The 21,164-nt window shown below is 58.3% G+C and overlaps 1 protein-coding gene across 3 annotated transcripts in view; it reads left to right on the top strand.

Moving 5' to 3' along the window:
- NPHP4 (nephrocystin 4) overlaps nucleotides 1–20,332 on the top strand; it is a 141,737-nt gene extending 121,405 nt beyond the window's left edge. The window contains exons 22-34 of one of the 3 annotated variants that reach the window (XM_060088869.1): nucleotides 1,005–1,185; nucleotides 3,676–3,801; nucleotides 6,377–6,585; nucleotides 10,272–10,498; nucleotides 10,624–10,810; nucleotides 11,632–11,715; nucleotides 15,448–15,604; nucleotides 16,177–16,262; nucleotides 16,841–16,926; nucleotides 17,897–18,068; nucleotides 18,714–18,893; nucleotides 19,168–19,311; nucleotides 19,820–20,332. In XM_060088869.1, coding sequence (XP_059944852.1) covers nucleotides 1,005–1,185; nucleotides 3,676–3,801; nucleotides 6,377–6,585; nucleotides 10,272–10,498; nucleotides 10,624–10,810; nucleotides 11,632–11,715; nucleotides 15,448–15,604; nucleotides 16,177–16,262; nucleotides 16,841–16,926; nucleotides 17,897–18,068; nucleotides 18,714–18,893; nucleotides 19,168–19,311; nucleotides 19,820–19,960 — 1,980 coding nt within the window. In that variant the 3' untranslated portion in view covers nucleotides 19,961–20,332. Of the gene's footprint in view, nucleotides 1–1,004; nucleotides 1,186–3,675; nucleotides 3,802–6,373; nucleotides 6,586–10,271; nucleotides 10,499–10,623; nucleotides 10,811–11,631; nucleotides 11,716–15,447; nucleotides 15,605–16,176; nucleotides 16,263–16,840; nucleotides 16,927–17,824; nucleotides 18,069–18,713; nucleotides 18,894–19,167; nucleotides 19,312–19,819 lie in introns of all 3 variants that reach the window. The other 2 variants (XM_060088868.1, XM_060088867.1) reach the window with 2 other exon arrangements.
- The last annotated feature ends 832 nt before the right edge of the window (nucleotides 20,333–21,164 follow it).

Genomic DNA, 21,164 nt, shown 5'->3' with positions numbered 1-21,164 from the left:
CCTCGGGCAGGGGGCCCAGGGGCCCGGCACGGCGCTCTTCCCGGAAGATGACCAAGGCGCCTGCTTTCCCACCCTTTACAGGGTGGGGGAAAAAAAAACCTCTGCAGTTTCCTAGGTGAGAAGCGATACCCTGTTTTTATTGGCATCACTGCTCCTGGGGCATCCGGGCGTCGCTTCTTGCCTTGACTGGCCACCCTCTGGAGGGGTCTTCACCCCGTCTGGCTGCCGAGGCTACTGGCCCGTGAACGTGTTGGCGTTATGTGGACAAGAGCTGCTGAGCAAGCAGGGTCTCCAGAGCTGGAAGCCCCAGACCCACTCAGCAGGGATCTGGTCTGGGCGTGTCGCCCCAGGGACAGGCAGAGGACAAGTGCTGGAGGGACAGGGCCAGAATTCCAGAAGCAGGACCTGAACCTGGCCCCGCGCTTCCATTTACGTGTGACAGTGAAGAGGCCTGGTGACGTGCCCAGGCCTCCCGGGAGAAGGGGCCCAGCCCTCCCTCCCGGCCGGCCCCGCTCGCTCTTGGGCTCAGGAGAGTTCTGAAGGGTTAAACTTGATTAGCAGAGGAGAGTGGGGTCGGAAAGGACCCTCTTGACCCAGCTCTGTCCGCCCCGCGGCCCCTCCTCGGACCTGCTCCCGCCTTTCTGCCACACTGAAGCCCCCTGTGTCCCGCCGGGGCCTGGCGTGCCCCGCCCCTGCCTGGAGGCACATCTTCGTCCTAAGGGGCCCAGTGGCGGCTCCTCGGGGCTCCTGCCGACGCGGAGCTGGGCTTCCTCAGCATCCCCCCTTGTTCTGTGCCGTGTTCTCATCTTCTCCATGTGGAGGGGGCTCCACGCAGGTGGCTGCCAGGCCCACTTGTGCATCCCTGGGGTTTGCTCAGTGGGTGAACCGGGATGCACTTTGTTAATAAGGATTTGGGGGAAAGACCCGACAGCAGGGACTTGGGTTTTCAGAAGCAGATAGCCCCTGCCTCGGCCACCCTCTGACCAGTCCTTTCTCCTCCGCAGCACCTCCTCCGCCAAGGGCGCCCAGCCGTTCAGGTCTCACATGAGCTTGAGGTCGTGGCGACAGAGCACGAACAGGGCACCATGGTGGTGAGTGGAGACGTGACCAGGTTTGGCTGCGTCAAGCCCATCAACGTCCACACGGTGGTGAAGGGCCGGCTGCACCTGACCTTGGCCAACGTGGGTAAGAGTCCCTGGCAGCTTTGCTCTTGTTCCTGGGTGGCTACTCTTCTTCCCATTTGGGGCATGAGCCCCCTCAGGACACTGGTCACATCGTGGGCATCAGCACTCAGTTGGAATTCAGAAGAGCTCTCATTAGCTTGACTACTAAGTATGCCCTTGACTGCTGAGCAACTGTCCTTGACCACCGAGCATCTGTCCTTGACCACTGAGCATCTGTCCTTGACCACCGAGCATCTGCCCTTGACCACCGAGCATCTGTCCTTGACCACCGAGCATCTGTCCTTGACCAATGAGCCTGCCCTTGTCCACTGAGTGCCTGCCCATGACCACTGAGCATCTGTTCTTGACCACTGAGCCTTCCCCTGACCACTGAGCCTTCCCTGGCACCAGTTGTCTGGCGTTCCTGATTTCTGGTCGGGGTTTGGTATTATTAGCTGTCTCCGTCTTGCCCACGTTTTATTTCTGGTACTACCCATGGGGCATCGCTGTGACGATCCTCAAATAAGATGATTGGTTTCGGGAGAGAGTTTCCTCTGGAGTTTCAGCTCATAGCCCTGCCTCCTTGTGGAGGAGAGGAGAGAACTGTTCCTAAACTTCCGCACCACACAGCTTGGGAACAGAGAGGCAGAGGGACGTGCTTGTTCAGAGCAGAGCACCTTGGCCTTACGTCAGGTGGTGTCCCGAGAGCCGCTCGTCAGAGACGCCGAGGAAAGCCCCAGCCCTCCTTCCATGTGGGCAGGGGGCTGGGGCTGGGTGTGGCTGGCATGGTCCTGCCTGGACATTCTGGGGGCTCCACTGAGAACCCTGATGGGACAGGGGACGTTAGGCCGGGCATGCCTGCCTGTGCCCGCCTCAGGGCAGGGGCCAATGTGAGCCCTTGTGGGGCTAGTGACAAGCCCACTCCATCCCCCTCGAGGGGACTGAGGAAGGACTGAAAGCGGGACAACACCAAGCCATCTGAGGTTTCTGGACTCAAACCTCTCTGTCGTTTTATTGGGGAATTTTCCATTCCTTACAACCCAGCCTGATTTTAGACCTTGAGCCCCATGGGCCATTTCCACCTGTGCCGACAGCGTGGGTCAGGTGGGGCTGGGATGGAACAGCAGGCGTGAGCGCGGAGCTCATTAAGCCAGGTTTGAGGCTCCTGCTCCCTCGTTCACAAACGTAGGATCCCAGACAGCCTGGAAAACAGACAATATGGAAACGGCAAAACTCAATTAGGTTCTGGAGAAATAAATGAGCTGTGTGTGAGAAGCAGACATTATTCAAAAGCTCCTACGACGGAGGGGAGTTGCTAGAAGCATTCTGCTTCCAAGATTGTGTGGGTTATTTTTATTTTTAATTCACCAGCCCACAAATGTGCAGTGACTCCAGGTTTTAAAATCTTATCTTCAGAAGAAAGATTAGCTCCATTATGCGTTATCTTAAATTGTCATTTTCATACGTTGCCTGCAAGAGAGAGATAAGCTCGTGGGAAGGGGTCTGAGATACCCGGCCAGGGAGGCTGTGAGGCAGAGGACGGATGCCGCGCGCAGCACACTTGTTCGACGCGGCCGCACTGTGCTTTCCCCTGTACATTCTGCAGTTCTTGAACAAAAAAAAAGTGTCGTGGCTTTTGTTTCATTTTAAAACTGGTTGTTCTGCAGCGAGTGGCAGGCGTGGGCCAGCAGGTGGGGTGACGCTGTGCCGGCCTTCAGGGTGACAGAGGCGGGGTCGGCGCCTGCCCAGATGGGGCCCCGCCTCTGCACTCACAGCCGCGGTCAAGTGTGAGGCCGCGGATCCAGGCATGTCACCCACGCCCAGGTCTCCTGTGACTCTTTCCGTGGGAGGGGGCCGTCCTCGTGCTTGGCGGCTTCTCGGCTCAGGCGAGCTTTTTGACGCTGTCTTTTTGCCAGCCTCTTCTGAGGCTTTACGGGGTCATGCATCATTTAGAGATCCCAAGAGCCCCTTTCCTTTCTTTGACCCCGTGATCCTGGCTGTGCGTGTGACCACGGCTCCCCTGGGAGCTCCGCTGCCACTGTATCTGCAGGTCTCCCGTGGGGCCTCCCTGGGGAGGGCAGGCTGCCCTGACCCCCGGCTCACGGTCAGGTACCGGGGCTCTCAGGGTGTCTCCCCCGAGGCGTGTTTGGGCGCAGACGTTTGCAGAAGGGCACAAAGGCCTTCTTGGCACAGCACAACACTCGAGGGCCTGACAGGAGAGTCTGCGACCATCCCAGAGACCGGGGCCAGGCCCCCCGGAGACCTGCCCTGAGCGTCTCGAGCCCCGACTCGTGGTGGGAAAGCAGACTGCTGCTCAGACGGAGGAGAGTGTGGGCCTGGAGAGCAGGGAGCTCGAAGGAAACGGGCCTCTGCCCACCCGCCGTTTCTCTGCTGCAAAACCAACTCCACCCTGAGAGTGCAAAGTGGGGTGTGGGCGGGGATCCGGGCGAGTGTCATCGACTCTGTGCTGGTATTTATGTCTCGTGCGGGGCGGGGGGTGTTTTTCATTCAGGTCACTTGTGTGAACGGAGAGTGGGGAGTCCCAGCTCACTGCCACCTTCCAGGTCACGGGTCATCTCGAATGATGGAGCCAGCGGCTTCCCGGGAGGTGGCCTTCTCACGCCCGGAGCTCCCAGACGTGAGTGGAGAGACCGAGGGGCCTACGGGCGGAGGCTGGGGGTTGTGCTCGGGGCGGTGGGCGGGCGGTGCGGCAGAGCGAGAGGCGGAGGGCTGCGTGTGCGTGCGTGCGTGTACGTGTGTGCGTGTGCAGGAGCACACGCGTGCGCCTGTGTCGTGGGGCCCTGCCCTCTGGATCTGCGGGCCCGAGCCGTGGGTCCGCCTCTGGCTCAGTGACCTGCAGGCCACGTCGAGTCACCGCCATCGTCAGCCCAGCGCTCTCTAAGCTGGGCCCTGGGGAAGCCACCGGTGTTACTTGGTGGAGATTACAGTCCTAGGAGTGGCGTTTGTTTTCGGGTAGCTGCTCCTCTCCAGGAGAAGGGGACAGGAGGAAAAGGTCGGGATGAACGTAGGCTGTTTTTTAAAAACTAATTTGAAACTCCCCATGTTGGGGAGAAGAGAAGCTCGGGAGATAAAGACCTGGGCTTGTGAAAATATCGCATAACACGGAAGTTTTTCCGTCCCCTTTCAAATGACCCCCCAGACCTGAATGTAAAATACTTGTCATTGGAATGAAAAGTGGGAGGTGCCCTTTGAGGAGCAGCCCCCAGGGGTTGCAGGTCATTTCACGTGGATCGGAAACTGCCATGAGCGTCTTGTGTTGATGGCCCTTGACTTTGTTGGTCTTGAACCTGTGCCCTGGGTGGGAATTCCAGAGCTGCGGGGGGCAGGACTGGGAGGCCTTTGGTGCCATCTTGGAAGGTCTCCAGAATCCCACGAGTCCCCTGAAACTCCAGTGCAAACTTTATGGGTCCTCGTATGTTTTCCCCGGGAGAGGGGCCCGGGTACATTCAGATGCTCAAAGGGGTCCATGCTGCGTGAGCCCGGCAGGCTGAGAGTCTGTTCCGGACCAGCTTCCTCATTTTAATGCTGAAAAAACTGAGACACAGAGGTCAGGTGACATGGCCGGTTGTGTGGTTAAGGGTCGTGAACTTGGACTAGAATCTGGATTTCCTGCTTTGGGGCCAGTGCCTGCCCATCCCCAGCTGGTCCCTTTGGCCACCAAGAGAATGGATGGAGAGCTGGCTCCATGGAGCAGGGAGTGCCTCCCCTCCCCTCCCTCCCCGCCAGGGACAGGTACGAGAGGATTTGTGAAACCCACAGCCCGGGGCCCGGCAGGTTGGGGTCTCCTCTGGGCAGCGCAGGGACTTGTGACAGTGAGGGTTTGTTGAGGGATCCCGAGCCTCTGGAGTTATCAGTCTTCCAATCCCTATTTTGGTCAAAACCAGAGGGCCGGGCCCAGAAGCCATGTCTCCACCCCCCGGACAAGGTTCTGGAAGCAGGAAGTTGTCCCACACGGTCCCATCACCCCCACGGTCGGGGTGATACAGTCTGAACACACAAGCCAGTTGATCACTCCCCAGCCTTGTTCGTCTCCCACCCTGGCCCCTCCACTCGGGACTGGGGGCCTCGGGCTGCTTGACCTCGATCCAGGTTGGAGCTCCCGTTCCCATGGAGCTGGACCCCAGACACACGAAAAGTGCTCTTTTGGGGTGGCCACTTGAGACGTCTGCACCATCTCATGGCACCCGAAGAACCTGGAAGTAGCGCTTGTTTACGTGTGATGGAAGAAGAGGTGGCAAGTGAGGGGAAGCTGCTTCACCACCACGTGGAGCCCGTCAGCAGGAGGCAGAGATACTCGAGGACGGGAAGTGGGGTCCAGTCGGCGGAGTTCAGGCTCGCAGTCACTTCCCGTGGTTCTGGGGGTGCCTGAAGGAAGGACATGATGCTAAGTTGGGGTGCTCCCTCTCACCTGCCGCCTGTGCTGGGTTTACTGATTGCCCGGGAATCTCATGTGTCAGCTGGTGACGTGGTATGTGCCACGTGTGCATGTCAGTGGCACAGCCAGTGATGGGAGGGAGAAAATAGCTCTCCTGCCTGCCGGGGCCTGGCCTATCACGGCTTCTGTTTGTCGGCTACACAGCTTTCCTGGTGGGTCTACGCTTCGAGTAGAGTCCCCGAAGGAGATGGTGCTCTGGGGGCCCAGCCAGCCAGAGGCAGCCGGGTGCAGAGAGGAGAAGCTCTGGGCTCCACCCACCCCGGCTGGCCCGGGGCCTCAGGGCACAACTCATTGGAGCCCCCGATTCCTGATCTGAGCTCGGGCCTCCTGAAAACCCGCACCCAGGGTGGGTTTGAGGACCTGACAGGACAGCGTGCCTGAGAGCCTGGACGGTGTGCTGGGCATCGGGGGTGCTCGCTGGGGGGGCTGGAGGTGAGCAGGGGCGCGGTCCTGGGCAAGGGTGTCTGGAGAATCCTGAGAGCCTGAGCTTGTGCAACGCTGACCTTTTCCCTAGCAGACCCCCTAGTGGGCACTAATACATTTGTATCTAAGCACCGAGACAGAATCCCTTCTATGTGAGAGGCTGGTAAGGGAGGGATGCTGTGGAGGGCAGGGTGCGTCATTTCCACCTTTACCAGCCTCTGAGGGTTTATGAAAAGCTTGAGGCTTGGGCTCTAGAGGGCGTGGAGCCGTGGCTGCTTAGAGAACGTAAACTCTGACCTTTAACCTCTGGCCCTCTCTTTGAACCTTCCAGCAGTGAAAAATGTGGTCCAAGCGCAGAAGCTGGCCGACGTGGACAGTGAGCTGGCCGCCCTGCTCTTCACGCCCCCGTGGCAGGGGACCCGGCGGGCCCAGGGCGCCGGCCGTGAGGGGGACGCCGTGCGCAGGCGCAAGTTGGAGCGCATGAGGGTGGTGCGCCTGCGGGAGCGCGGAGCGGAGCCTGGGCGCTGCGGGCTGGGCGCGCTGGTGAGGCTCGGCACCCCCCCACTCCCGCCCCGTCCTCCTCGGGAACACGGCGGGAGCAGCCCTGTCCCCGACCTTCCCCTTGCCCGCATGGTTACAGAACATGAGACCCGACCTCTCAGCCACCGAGGGAAGTTTTCAGGCCAGAATTACCGGCGCGCTTTGGATAAAAGCTGACTCCTGGGCTCCCCTCCATTGGTTGGGGGGAGTGTCCTCGGAGCCTAGGCTTTTAAGAAAGCTCCGACGGGGATTCTGAGGGCTCCCCAGGTTTGCGGAGCAGAACCATGACAACGTCTACATCACGGGTGGTCAGAGGGATCGATCTTGCCAGAAGAATTCCCGCCTTAGACTAAACATCTAAATAAGACCCTAAGAAATGGGAGTTTACAGGAGAAGGAAGCCACCGGGGCCTTAGGATCCTTTACACTGAGGCAGGTGGGTGTCTGAACAGACGCTGTCCTTCTCAGGGGCCAGGCCTGTGCCCATGGCCTGACAGACACAGGCAGTGGCCGGCCTTCCCCTGGGGCTCACAGAGGTGGGCAAGGACCCACCCTCAGGGGGGCCGTGGAGGGAGGGAGACGGAAATAAACCAACAAGCAAAAGACCATTCAGTCCAGTTGGTGGGGGGAGGAGAGAGCACAGTGGGAGGGGCCCAGACAGCCGGCTGGACCAGCGGGTCCCCGGCAGAGGGCGGCAGAGTCTTGCTGGCCGAGGAGCAGCGCTGTGGCTGTGAGGACGCCTTGAGGGGAGGCCGGCCGTGGGCTGGGCTTGGGGCAGGCCTCCTCCCCGGCCACGGTGCACCCAGGCTGCTCCCTCCTGTGGAGCCTCTGAGGCTCCGCCAGCTGTCACCCGGGGGGCACACAAGTGGTTCCCGCATCCGGGTGGTTGGGCCCCGCACACGGCAAGTCCTCAGTCCGACAGCTGCCGGTGTTGTTGTTAGCATCATTGTTATTATGATTAATTTGGCTGGTTTCCTCTTATTTGATATGTTCTTTTAAATTTATTTATTTTTGGCTGCGTTGGGTCTTCGTTGCTGCGCGCACGCTTTCTCTAGTTGCGGCGAGCAGGGGCTACTCTTTGTTGCGGTGCGTGGGCTTCTCATTGCGGTGGCTTCTCGTTGCAGAGCACGGGCTCTAGGCATGCGAGCTTCAGTAATTGCGGCACATGGGCTCAGTAGTTGTGGCTCGCGGGCTCTAGAGCTCAGGCTCAGTAGTTGCGGCGCACGGGCCTAGTGGCTCCACGGCATGTGGGATCTTCCCATACCAGGGATCGAACCCGTGTCCCCTGCATTGGCGGGCGGATTCTTAACCATTGCCTCACCAGGGAAGCCCCGATATGTTCTAATAGAGAAATCAACAGCTCAGAACCCTCATTTTGAATACAGCCATGAGTTTGGAAGTAATTGGATTTCCAAATACAAGGAAATTTTCCACTAAATTGTAATGATTTCCTGGGTTCGTAGCCCTGGAGAATATTGAGGTGAAAGTAACTTGATGCATCAGATATGCGGTAGTCTCTCTCCCTTCCAGAGCTTTCTCAGCCTTCTTTGAAGAAGGGATGGGAGTTCTATGAAATCAGTGGGTCCTTGGGAAGAGGGTCGACAGGAGCCGTGTCCCGGCTGGCCCTGCACACACATGATGAGCGTGTGGAACCGTGTGTGACTTCTTGTGTTGGGGGGAGGCCGAGGGCAGCTGGGATGCAGCTTTCTCTCCCTGATGGTCAGATTCGAAGGAGGCTGAGGGTCTCGGGGCTTCCTGGGGGAGGTGGTGAGCCTGGGGCCAGGAGCACAGAGTGTGGGGCTGACACTTGCTTTGGCATCCCTGCGGTGCCCTGGGACAGTCACAGCCTCCTTGTGAGGGTCACTTGGCTTAACCTGTGTGCAGTGCTCAGGACGGTGGCTGCCCTAGCGACAGTGGTCAGTCCCTGCGTCCTCTCTCCTCTGCGTACCCTCTACAGGGACACCCTAGGAGCTCCGGGATTGCCCCTCACGCTAGCAAATTGGTGATACTAGTCCCACGTTCTGTGTTGTCAAAACATGCCAAGCGCCACGGAAGGGAGGACTTTACTTTCCAGAAATGCCAGCACGTGGCCCACGGGTCTCCCTGCCCATCCTTGGACCTGTCACGGGACCACAGTGCAAATTGCTGCCTCTTGGGGTCTGAGCGGTCCAATACGTGTCATCACCTTTGCCTGCATGGGTTTCGAATTAAGAAAGAAGACAGGTCTATGGCATAAAGAGACCAAAACATCAGCTCTGGTGGCTCTAGTCATTGGTAAAGCTGTTGCTGGAGGATTGGCTCGCGTCTGTCCGAGGCTGGGCCTGCAGCTAACGGCAGCCTCACGCAGTCTGGGTCATGCCAGGTGCCCCCACAGGTGGATCCTTCTTTCCAGCCTTTCCACCTGGCCAGGGGCCATGTGGGCACCTGATGCCCTGGGGCCACACTGTCTCGGCCTGTGGCTTTTACCCACCAGGCCTATGGAAAACCAGAGAGTGGCCGTCACGGTGCCCGCCGGGTGGTCAGTCTGACGGGCCAGTCCTGTGCCCACCTCCATGTGGCCTGTCCCCTAGAGCCCTCGTCCCAGGGCCTCTAACTGGTGGGCAGTACAGGTTGTGTCCCTGGCAGGTCAGAACAACCCGCTGTCTCAAGTCGAGGTTGAAAAGCCGAGCTCTGTCTGTTTCTCACCCTAAATTACATCTGGCCGTGCAGCCCAGCCCAGCCTGGTAGAGGCTCCATCCCGTCGAGAAGCTCTGATCATATAATGCCCACCTAGGGAGGCCTCAGGTGTCAACATGACCACCCTCCCATTTTTAAATCCCCAGGGAGAAACTAAAGGCTCAGCTTCAATTCCCCTGCTGGGGAAAGGCCAACATTTTGGATATTGGAAAGTCAGTCTCCCAAACAATTTAAGTGAGAGGTCAGATTTGGTCCTCACCTTCTGAGTTAGAGTCCGAAGGCCTTCAGATGCCTGGGCCTCCTTTGTTTTGGAGGCCCTCAGCACCCAGCTACCTCCCTAGCACGTGGGCATGCCTTCTAGGTCTTGGACTTGCAAAGCAGCCTCTGACGGGCCTCATTTTTACTGCAAGGCACCCGAGAAAGATAAGCCTGTCCCCAGCCTCTAGAACACATCTGGGGTGGCCAAGCCCATTGAAATATAAGGCATTGGAAGAAGGAGATGGATGAAGGACCCACGCTGAGCCCACCAAGGCAGCGTGCCTGGGTCTGGACCCTGGCCCAGCTTGCGGTCAGTCAGGCCCGGCCACAGCCCCTCCTGGGGACTCTGCTCGCAGACAGGACTCCCGCTGTCACACCAGAGGCCTGGCCGGTGAGCCGGTCACCCGGCTTAGTTTGGGGACCATTCTTTCCTCTTCTATTGGTAGCTTCTGCTCTTAATTCCCACTGTGCCCAGGTGGGTGGTTGGAGTCTCGGGGGCATGCGGGCAGAGCCTGCCTTCCATGGGTACATCACCTGTGGGCAGAGGGAAGCCGGGGTGCTGCAGACGGGCAGCCCCATTCCCTGTCCCCCGGAGCTGTAGGTGGCCAGTCCCAACTGACCCCGTGTCGGTGGTGGTGGGATGGTGATTCCAAGGAGATGTGGTGTTTGGGGCGGGTGGGGAAGGGGTCAGAGGACAGCCCCCAAGCAGCAGGGCGCCCCGGGACTGTGGCCCCGCTTCGGCCCCTGTATCCACAGGCCCAGCAGAGCATCCGTGCCCGGCATGCTCGGGACCTGCAGCTCATCGCCGCCTACCGGGAGCGCACCAAGGCCGAGAGCATCGCCAGCGCGCTGAGCATGGCCGTCACCACGCGGCACACCATCCGTGCCATGCTGGGCACTGCCGAGTTCTTCGAATTTGCTCTCAGGAACCCCGACAACACGCAGCACACCGTGACCATCGCGATCGACAGCGCTGAGCTCAGGTGGGAGGGCAGGGCGCCCCCTCGGGCCCCCAGCCCCGCCCGAAAGCCAAGCTGGTTTCGCCCTCGCGGGTCCTGGGGCCGACCGGGAAGGACCCTGTGCCCAGCACCGTCTCCCCTCCCTCCAGCCTCATCCTGGACGGTCGGGAGTGGCGGTACTTCAAAGACCTGGTCGGCCTGCACACGCCCCTGGAAGAGGACATGTTCCACCCGCGGGGCAGCCCGGCCCCCCAGCTCTTCCTGCGCCCCCGGGAGACGGTCCACATCCCCTTCAAGTTCCAGACCTTCTCTGCGGGTCCGCGGGCCTCGGCGCAGGTGGGGAGGGCCATTCTTCCCGTGCCGAGGGGGCTGGCTGGGCACCGGGGAAGCCCATTTGCCAAGTAACGTGGGAGATGGGGGCCTCCTCCCGGGCGGTGGGAGGGTTAGCCTTCGGCCGTCCCCCGCCCCATCTGCCCCTCCACACGTCCTGGCACCTACGCTGTGCCCAGCAGCCCCGTGGTTCACCTGGGCTCAGGAAAGGCTGGACCACCTCCTCTTCATTCTCTTTGCTAAATTGGTAAAAGAGCCTTTCTTAAACCTCAGAAGAGCTAGTGTTTTCTAAACTCCCCAGTTACTGCTGTTTGCCCGCTTCTCACGTAGCGTTTGCTCCCCGACGTGAACCACAGAGACTCCGGGGTTTCACGTCAGGGTGTGAGCAAGCGCGTGCTCTGGTAGGGCGGACGTGGCGTGCGCGTTTCTTCCTGACTTTGTGAGGTCAGCTCTGTAGGGCAGTGGTCGTCACTGAGACGGGCACGAGAGGCTCACAGCTTTCAGTGCAGGCTCTTTGGATGCACTTTTGGGGCAAGAGGTCATCAGGACCGTGATGAAGGTACCAGACCTCTGGCTTTGGGTGGAGCTGGGTTACGGGACCTGACCCCCACCCCTCACAGCTCACACGGCCTCCGCTTCCTCTTTGGGGCTGTGGGCCGGTTAATAACAGCAGCCGCCTGGGGTCCACTCTGAGTGTAAACGACACCCCGGAGCCCTGGGCCCAGGGCGGCAGCCGTTCCTACAGGTAGAGGCCCCACTGGTAGGAAGAAGTGCCTGTCACCCTGGGCCTCCGTCTCATGACCCGGGGGATCCCTGGTTTCTCGCAGGCCTCTGCTGAGCTGAGACTCGAGAAGGACACGGACGCTGGGTCACCTCGTAAGTCCAGCACGATGCCCACCAGACACGCCAAGGTAGGGGGGGCAGACCGCCCATCTGATGTTCCGAGGTCTTGCAGTGCCGGCCAGGGGTCTTGTGATAGGACCAGGTGAAGCGCGTCATGGGTTCTGCTGTTTGTTACTTCTGGTAAATAGGACTCAGTCCCATTGCCACCTCAGGGGCGGCTTGTTTGCAGGGCACACTTTTCAACCCCCTGCCTGCTGATGGGATGTCCTTAGGGGAGGTTGGGACACTGTCGTTTTGTAGGAATTTCTGAAGTTTTCTTGTTGTTTGTTTGTTTGTTTGGTAGACAGATGCCTTTTGTAGGAGGTTGAAAGTAAAAACAGAAACACTTTTACCCTCCGCCCGCCCCCCGGGACAGATTTCAGTGCAGTCGTAGACTGAGGGCCTGGCAGCCCTGTGTCCACAGCCCCATCCTCGGGGGAGATTTGCTGTGTTTTATTTAAATGTGGAGCCGCAGCTTGGCCTTTGTCTAAGGGATATGTCGGCTCTTTATTTAGGGCTATAACTTAAATCAGAGAGGCTAATACGTTTTTCCTTACATGAGTTTGGAGTTTTGAAACAAATCCCAGATATCTTATTCAGCGTGTATCTCTAACAGATAAGGACTTAAAAAAAAAAAAAAAAAAAAAAAACCCCGGCTACATGACATCACTGCCCCCAAATTAGTAACAAATCCTCAGGACGGCCCGATGTCCAGTCCATGCTGGTCACTCATCTTATCACGGTCGGTTTGTGGGAGTTGGGGCCTGCTGTCCTCGATGCTCTCTGTCTGTGGAGACGCTGGGCGTGGGCCGGCCTCTGTGGGCCAACCATGGCTTCACGTGCAGAGGCCACGGCGGGTGGCTGTTCATGGTGGCCGACGTGTCCGCTAAGGATCCACTGCCCACATCCGTTATCCCACCAGGTGGAAAACGGTGAAATCCTCTCACTGTTCTTGTACTTACTCGCTGTGACTCTTCTATAAACAAGAGCTTTCCCCCATCAGCCATTTGGTTACCCTGGATATATTGATATTTAATACCAGAAGGTCAGGCTAAATGTTGGGTGCTTTCCCTTTATTTATCAATTGTAAAAATAATGAGTTGTGCCCTGGGAACATCCAAAGGTGGTCAGTTTTTTGGGGGTCTTATTATGAACTCGTGGTTTTATATTTGCTGTGTGGCAGGCACTGGGCTGTAAAACTGTCCTCTCTCTGGCCACGGCCATACCTTTCAAGCCAGCGCCTGTGCCTTTTTTTGTTAAACGACTCTTTATTTTGAAATGTTCTCAAACTTAGACAAAAGTTATAAGAATAGTGCAAAGAGTTCTCATGAATTATTTACCCAGATTTCCCAGTTGTTGACATTTTACATTTGCCTTATCATTCTGTGTCTATATTTATCCTTACTTTTTTCTGAACAATTTGAGAATAAGTTATGGACAAACTGCCCCATTGTTCCATGAAACTTAGAGCTCCTATGTCCTGAAAATAAGGACACTCTGTTCCATAACCACAGTAGAACCGGGGAAATCAGGAAATTGGCACTGATGAAATCTCATCACAGACCCCGCCTGCACTTTACCAAATATCCCAGCACTGGATCCCTCGCCCACCCAGGGTCCCACGGTGCGTCTGGTGGTCCCGGCCTCGGTACTTTTGACGTGCACAGGTCATTTCTGCTCCCTGCCGCTTAGTCTGGGTGTGTCTGGTGTTTGCCCGTCGGTGGTTTCAGGCCGTGCATTCAGGGCAGGAAAAGCACAGACGTTTTGCTGTGTTCTTCTCAGAACCTCTTACTGGGAGGGTCACAATGTTGATTTGCTCTATTACCAGTGATGTTAATTTAACTCTCTTATTTGGTTAAGATGGTGTCTGCCAGGCTCCTTCAATGTAAAATTAATTAAGAAGTATCTTATAGTTGATAATTAGAAAGTAATGGGTAAGTATTTTGTCGGGAGATATTCAGGCTCTGTAAATATCCTGCTCCCCAGTCAACTTCTGCTGCTCGTTTTAATATCCGCTGATGCTTCTTTTTTTTTTTCTAAACTGAAGTATAGCTGATTTACAATGTCGTGCCAGTCTCTGCTGTACAGCAAAGTGACCCAGTTACACACAGAGACATTCTTTTTAAACTTTCTTCGCTGACGATTCTTGCAGGATGGCTGCCCATTGGTGACTTTCAGGTTTCATCACTCCTTTCATGGTCTACGTGAGGCAGCGCTTGGCCTTCATCCGTTCATTCCTGAAAGTTGTTTGTCACCATTATGGACCGTGAATTCCTGTTTCATTCAGTGGGTTGTAATTTGTTCCTGTCTTTCTTTGTTTTGCTGCTCACATTGTCCCTGGTCCACCGGTGGCTTCGGCTTCAAGCTGGCGCCTCTGTCCTTTTGACATGTCCCTGTCATTCTTGGAGCACTTCCTTCGTGCCTGGCACACAAGACGTTCCAGAGTCAGCTTACATTTTCCTGCTCCATTTCTGGAATCAGCCGTTTATCTAAGGCTTCTTTTAGTGGCGAATGGTGTTTAGAAACTAAAGTCTGGGTGCTGAGCGTGCTCATTACGCCTGGGGTGCCCTTGCTTCCGGTGCTTCTGAGCAGAGAGAGCTCTGGAGTGTATGTCTGTGTCTGTGTCTATGTGTGTCTATGTGCACGACCGCTAAATAAATGGTCGGTCATTGTGGAGTTGAAGTCCCAGCGTAGCGGCGAAATTCCGGCAGGAGTGTCAGGGCACAGCTGCCGGGGATGAGGGTGCAGTGGTGGGGCTCGCCTCCCAGCAGATGTGGGAAGAGACGTGCAGGGCAGTGGCTTTCAGGTGATGCTCCAAGAAGGCAGAACCAACACTGTGGGTCGCTTAAAGACCCAAAGAGGGGAGAATGGTGGAGAAAAACGGGGGACAGTGATCACGAGTTCAGGAGGGGCTCCCTGGGGCGGACGGGCAGGGTGCTGAGGGCGCAGAGAGTGAGCAGCGTGTACCGCGTGCCTGTTCCAAGCCCACGTGGCCTCGTGGGTGGCTGCCCAGTTATAATTTGTCCGGTTACACATCTAAAAGATTTCTTAATAAAACTCACCAAAGTGGAAGAGTGTCCTTTCCCACGTGGAAGGTTTGTCTGGGGGCCCGAGCTTGGCGCCGACCGATGTGGGAAGGTTGCTCCGCCTTGGGGTTGGCCGTGTGCCGCCCTCTGTCCTGGGCCCCGAGAGCTCACTGGGCTGTCCGAGTCCTGGAATAAAGACACCGGCTCCACCGTGTTCCCCATTAGGACCTGTATTGGACAAATAAATTTTTTTAGTAAGTCACTTTTGTTTTTTAAAGGAAGTTTGTATTTCTGGCCCTTTGGGTTTAGGCACAGCCCCCTTTTACCGTCTGGGGGACGTGCTCCGCTCCCACCCACGAGGAACTGGTGAGGTTAGTGTCCAGATCCTTGTAGAACAACTTCCCAGCCTGCAGGCAGCGGGTGTGTCAGCGGGGGAGTCGGGGCTGCGGACCTTTCTCGCTGGTCTTCTTGGCACGTCCCTCCCCTCCGGGAAGTGGCAGGAGTGGCATCTGTGCGTGGTCTGAGCATGTGGACCCTGTGCTGGGCCCATCCTCGCGGGTGGGCACCTGTGGCTGCAGACCCCGTGCATCTGACCACGCCTGTCCTTCCCACTTCGTGGGCCTGAGCGGACCCCATGGGGCCCCCATCCCTGTCCGTCCAGGGAGGCGCCGTGCACGCAGCTGCCCACAAGCCCTCGTGCGGGTCCTGATGCCGTGCCACCTGCTCTCCCGGCAGGTTCTGTTCCGCTCAGGCAACGGCACACCTCTCGCCGTGCTCTGCCTGACCGTGGAGCTGCAGCCCCACGTGGTGGACCAGGTCTTCCGCTTCTACCACCCGGAGCTCACCTTCCTGAAGAAGGCCATCCGCCTGCTGCCCTGGCACACGCTTCCAGGCAGGTCCTGCTGCCCCCACGGCTGATATTTGGCAGGTTCAACAGGTGGAAAAGGCTTCTCCCCAAGGGCAACACGTGGTGTCCTTACGTCATCCTGCGATGCTCTGTAACAACACAGGGCACAGCTGTAAATTCTGCCACTTGCCTCAGTCATTTGATCGTTTGACATGGTGACCTTCTCACCTCCTCTGAGATGACAGGCGCCCTTGGCAGGCGGATTCCATTCTGAAATCCACAGCCCTGGGAAGGTTGCCCGGCCTCGGGTGTCAGGCTCTGCTCTGCCCTCAGTCCTGGGCCTGGAGAGCTCTCCGGCCTCCCCTCCACCTGCTGATTCATTTCCAGCTGGTGCCTTTAGAACAGATCCGAGCCTTTTACGTCTGGCACTGGCTCCATGGCACCCCCGCTTCCTTTTGGTTAGTCTCTTGGGGTGAGTCCCCGGGGAGGCGGCTCGGAACGGAAGGGCCAGTGTCCACGCAGGCGGCAGTGTCCATCCCGCGGGCAGGTTTCATTGAACCCCTGTGATGGCCCAGGCTTTCGGGAAAAGACATTTGTTGTGGTATATTCCACTCCAGGTGCTCCCGTGGGGATGCCTGGTGAGAACCCCCCGGTCTACGTACGCTGTAGTGACCCGAATGTCATTTGCGAGACCCAGAACATGGTGAGTTCTGTAGCGCCCTCCCGGGAAAATCCTTCCCCGCCAGGTCCCGCCCACTACCTGCACCCCTGCTCTGCAGCCTCTTCATTTGAGGTTTTTGCTTAAGTGGTTTCTTTCTAAGATGCTGAAGGGCTACTTTGACGTCCTCGTGAGAGCTTTAGGAATGAGTTTTCATTTTTTCTGCTAGCAGATCACTTCCTTGATTATCTGAATTTAAATTAAAAAAAAAAAGACATGAGGCAAACTGAATAAAGTGAGTGGTGATTAAGGCACTTATTAATTGCCTTTGTGTAAGGATAATGGCCATAATCCTATTATGATTGGTTAGGAAACTGGGTAAAATCTCCTGCAGAATATAATTATTAAACTCAATATGAAATCAAGAAGTTAATGATTTTTCTCTTTTGTAGTGACAAAAACAGTGAATTCTGATGAGTACAGAAAATGAAAAACGTGTTAGGGGGAGGGGGCCTGGTTCACACCTGCGTTTGCTTCCTGCGGACTTGGGGGGCTGGGGTCAGAGCAGACAGGCAGTAGTGTGGCCGTGATGTGCCCGCCCCCCCCCCCCCCCCGTCTGGCAGGGCCCCGGGGAGCCACGAGATGTGTTCCTGAAGGTGGCCAGTGGTCCCAGCCCGGAGATCAAAGACTTCTTTGTCACCATTTACGCGTGAGTACGTGGGCCCTGGTGGTCTGGAGCTGGGAGAAGGCGGTGAGGAGGCAGGCTGGGGACTGCTGGTGGCCCTGGAAGTGGGCCAGCCCTGGCTGCCTCTAAACTTGTGACGGCGGTGGGGGCCATCAGGCCTTTGGCCACATGAAGTGCGGTTCTCAGACTGGCCGGGGCCTTGAAAGGGCGCCTCTGCTCAGAGCGGCACCACAGCCTAAGGGACACGTCGGGAGCCCAGCCGGGAGAGAAACTTGAGGCTGCTTCTGCCTCAGCACAGTGCCAGGACGGCCCAGGCAGCCCTTGTCCCTGGGGTCCCCTCTCTGAGTCCGAGGGAATGCAGGCAGCGGTCCCGCCCAGGCCCCCCAAGGGGAGGTGGAAGGTGGTATCATTTCCTTTGATGCCCGAGGACTGGGTGAAATGACCCCAGTCCCTTTACCTTTTCCTCTAAGTTGTATCTCCCAGCCCTTGAGACCCTGTAAAACCGGTGCAGGCTGGAGGGTTTGGTGCAGCCTGCCTGGGAACGGGCGGGGGTCTCCTCTGCTGAGTGCCCACCCGGCTGAGGGGCAGCAGCAGGCCTGCACCTGCTGTGTGGTGGCCACAGACTGTTGTCCTGACGGCCCGTGGGCAGGTGATGCTGAGCCTCATTTACAACCAAGGGTCAGTGTCCTTGGGCACCAGGCAGCTAATGCGGGCCCCAGGCTCAGGCCCACGTGACCTCCAAGCCCACGTTCTCATCCATGCTGTGCTGCCCATGGACTTTGCTCCAGGCCTGGTTTGGAATTAAGCTGGCCTAGGTGCACGTCTGCAGAAGCCCCGCCTGAGAGCTTCCACCTCGGAGGGAAGGTGGCTGAGGGGGTGACGGCGGCTGGACCCCAGCCCGCCCTCCTGGCCGCCTTTTCAGCCTCCTCCGGGCTCCTCCCCCACGGTTGGTGTACTGCCCTCGCCTGACCGTGAGTGGCTTCTGCCCGCTCAGGGACCGCTGGCTGGCGACGCCCGTCCAGACCTGGCAGGTCCACCTCCACTCCCTGCAGCGCGTGGACGTCTCCTGCGTCACAGGCCAGCGGACCCGCCTGGCCCTTGTCCTTCGGGGGATGCAGACAGTTAGGAAAGTGAAGGCTTTCAGCTCCCACCCCCAGGAGCTGACGGTATGGCCTTCGGCGGGGGTGCGTGGGGTTGGCTGTTGGGTTTTGCGGGTGTCCCCTGGCCCCTCCCCACCCTTGCCCACCCCGGGGAGGGGGTGGGCGCTGGGCTGCGGCCTGGTGGTCGGTCCTGAAGACTTTGATAGAGTCTTCATTCAGATCCCCTTTATGAGATGTGCCGTCGTGGGATGAGAGACACGTAAGCCCTGAAGGAGGATTTGTAGGATTGTTGGGAGGGAAATGTTAACAGTTACTCCGGAATCACTGCAGCTGCAACCGTACGTCTGGATCACGAGGGTGACGCGGACGCCCTGCCAGCAGGCCGGGGCTCAGAGCTGGGGCCGGCTAAGCCCTGTCTCTCCTGAGGCCACCCTGACACTGAGGGGGTCGCGCTGTGTGGGAGGGGACTCGCCCTGCACAGGTGGGGACACAGGCTGTGACCCGCGGGCGTGGGTGCTGGTGGTGAGGTCCGGTCTGGCCTCAGGTCGGGCCTTCTTACCTCTGATCCCACGGAGGCCAGGGGACCTCCCGCCCAGCGCAGGGGTTCCCCTGGGACCCTCTCAGCCTCTGGGCTGCACTCCCAGGAAACCCCTCGTCTGCATGACTCGAGGGGCGGCCTCCCGACCTGCTTCTCCTCTGTTGTTCCTGAAGACGGACCCCAAAGGCGTCTTCGTGCTGACCCCTCACGGGGTGCAGGACCTGCACGTGGGCGTGAGGCCCCGCAGGGCGGGCAGCCGCTTCGTGCACCTCAACCTGGTCGATGTGGATGCCCACCAGCTGGTGGCCTCGTGGCTCGTGTGCCTCTCCTGCCGCCCACCCCTCATCTCCAAGGTCTGACGTGAGACGCGCGTGGGCCACGCGGTTCGGGTGGTGTGTCCTGCAACCTGGCCTGCCCAGATCCAGGGCGGCGTTTCCTCCTCCCGGGCCCTCTGGCTGGGGGCCTGGGGAGTGGGTGTTTCCTCCTGTACCGTGAGCCCCTCGACCAGGAACTCGGGGGGGCTTGTCTGCCGTATTTATTCAGCGTCTGGGGCCCAGGAGCGCAGGGCGGGCTTGGGAAGAGGTGGCTGGAGAAGGAGCCCGGGGCCAACTCCTGCCCCCCCCACAGGCCTTTGAGATCACACTGCCTGCCGGGGGCGGGAAGGGTGCCAACAAGCGCATCACCTACACCAACCCCTACCCCTCCCCGAGGGCCTACTGCCTGCACAGCGACCACCCACGCCTGCTGCAGTTCAAGGAGAACGCCTTCCAGGTGTGGGGCTGCACAGGGCGGGGGGCCGGGACCCTGTCGGGGCGTCAGCAAGTCCTGGGGGAGAACGGCCTGTGGCCCGAGTGAGGCGCTTGCGGCCCCCAGGGGCACCCTCTGCTGAACTCTGCCCGGGCCTCTGACCCAGCACCCTGGCCCCAGCGGGGCAGCCCTGGGGGCGGCCTTCCCTGCAGTTTTGCAACAGTTTTATCCAGACTGCCTGGCGAGTTAGGCCTTTATCTCCTGTGACTCTTTCAGGGAAAGTGAGCAGCGGTGGGCGGACCCGGGTCTGTCCCTCGCTGGAGGGTGTAGTGACGTGTCTCCCTGGGGCTTTGGGAGGAGCAGCCGTGAGGGCTTTGACAGTAACGCTGGGAAACTTGGTTCAGAGCATGAGCGTTTGTTCCGGGGCCTGTGAGCCTGGGGGATGTGTGTTTGCCTGCGTGGAAGCGGCTGGAAGACAGAGAGAGAGAGGGGTCGGCAGGGTGGGCGCTAGGACGGCGATGCTTCTTCCCAGGTCGGGGGAGGTGAGACCTACACCATCGGCCTGCGGTTTGCGTCCCGTCAGAAGGCCGGGGAGGAGGAGATTCTGATTTACATCAATGACCACGAAGACAAAAACGAGGAGACGTTTTGCGTGAAGGTCATCTACCAATAAAGGAGCGGCGGGGGCCGTCCTGCTGCTGTTCGGGGTCAGGCTCCTGTCCCGGAGCTCGGCACCATGGACTTGGCCGAGGCGGGGGGTCGCCGTGCCCCAGGCCGTTTGCGGTGCTCCCACCCAGTCAGGCTGCTGCCAGTACCAACTGCGTAGCAGCCCCACGGGAGTCCTGACCGTGAACGTGCGCACCCGGTGTACCCGGGGCCCGTTTCTCTCTGCGGCACACGGGGGATTGTCACCGTCTGTGACGTTAGGATTTACTGTCAGCAAAATGTATTTTCTGAATCATTTAAAATGATAAAATTATGTTTTTAAACTGAGTTTTATACAAACACTGTATTATTTGCCATGTAATGTTTTTTATGCTGGTATTATTTCACATCTTTTAAAAAAGTTGTACGAAATACTAAATTTTTACACGTTTTCTCTTTGGGCAGTTTTCTTGAGCGTTTTCTGCTGTTTTCACCACTGTCAGAGTTTTCTGTCTGCAGCATAAGCTGCAGGGACATAAGCCGAGGGACAGTCAGGTGGCCCATGGTTTGTGGCCTCTGGGAGAGTCTGCTTAGTCCTGACCCGAGGGGAGGGCAGCTCTGACCTCTGCTTCTGTTGTCACCTCTCCTGCTTTGATTCTGGTCCCCCTGCCTCCCTTTGTAAGGCCGCCGTGATGACATTGGACTTATCTGGATGATCCAGGACAACCATCTGGATGATCCAGGACAACCGTTCCGTCTCAAGATCCTTAACTCCATCCCCTTTACCAGGGATCAGGTCAGGCCGGCGGGGAGGGGGCATTGTACCGCCCACCCCCATCCTGTTGGCCAGAACCTAGTCACTTGGCCACACCCAGCTCCGAGGGGTCTCAGAAACGTTGTCTTTCTTCCAGGCGGTCGTGTGTCCAGGTGACTTTGGGGGATGGTATCCCTAGCGGGGGGAGGGGGGGAAGGTTTAGCAGGGCAGCCAGTCACCTTTGCCCCAGCGCTGCTGGTGGGGATGGTGAGAAGTGGCTGGACGGGGAGCATCCCAGGGATGGAATCGGCAGGGTAGGTGACGGATTAGGGCTTAGAAACAGAAACTTTACCCCGGGGCCCATCTGTCTGTTGTGCGGATGTCCCTGTTGTCTTTTCAAGGGCGGCCTCTGCGTTTTGCACGCCGGCCGAGAGCGCACAGCAATATCTCAGCTCATCCACGCCCCGGGCCACTCTGG

This window comes from Mesoplodon densirostris, chromosome 2 (genome assembly GCF_025265405.1).
Source record: "Mesoplodon densirostris isolate mMesDen1 chromosome 2, mMesDen1 primary haplotype, whole genome shotgun sequence".
Classification (NCBI taxonomy): Eukaryota; Metazoa; Chordata; class Mammalia; order Artiodactyla; family Ziphiidae; genus Mesoplodon; species Mesoplodon densirostris.
Note: the sequence above shows the minus strand (reverse complement) of the source record. Positions and strands in the feature narration are given on the sequence as shown.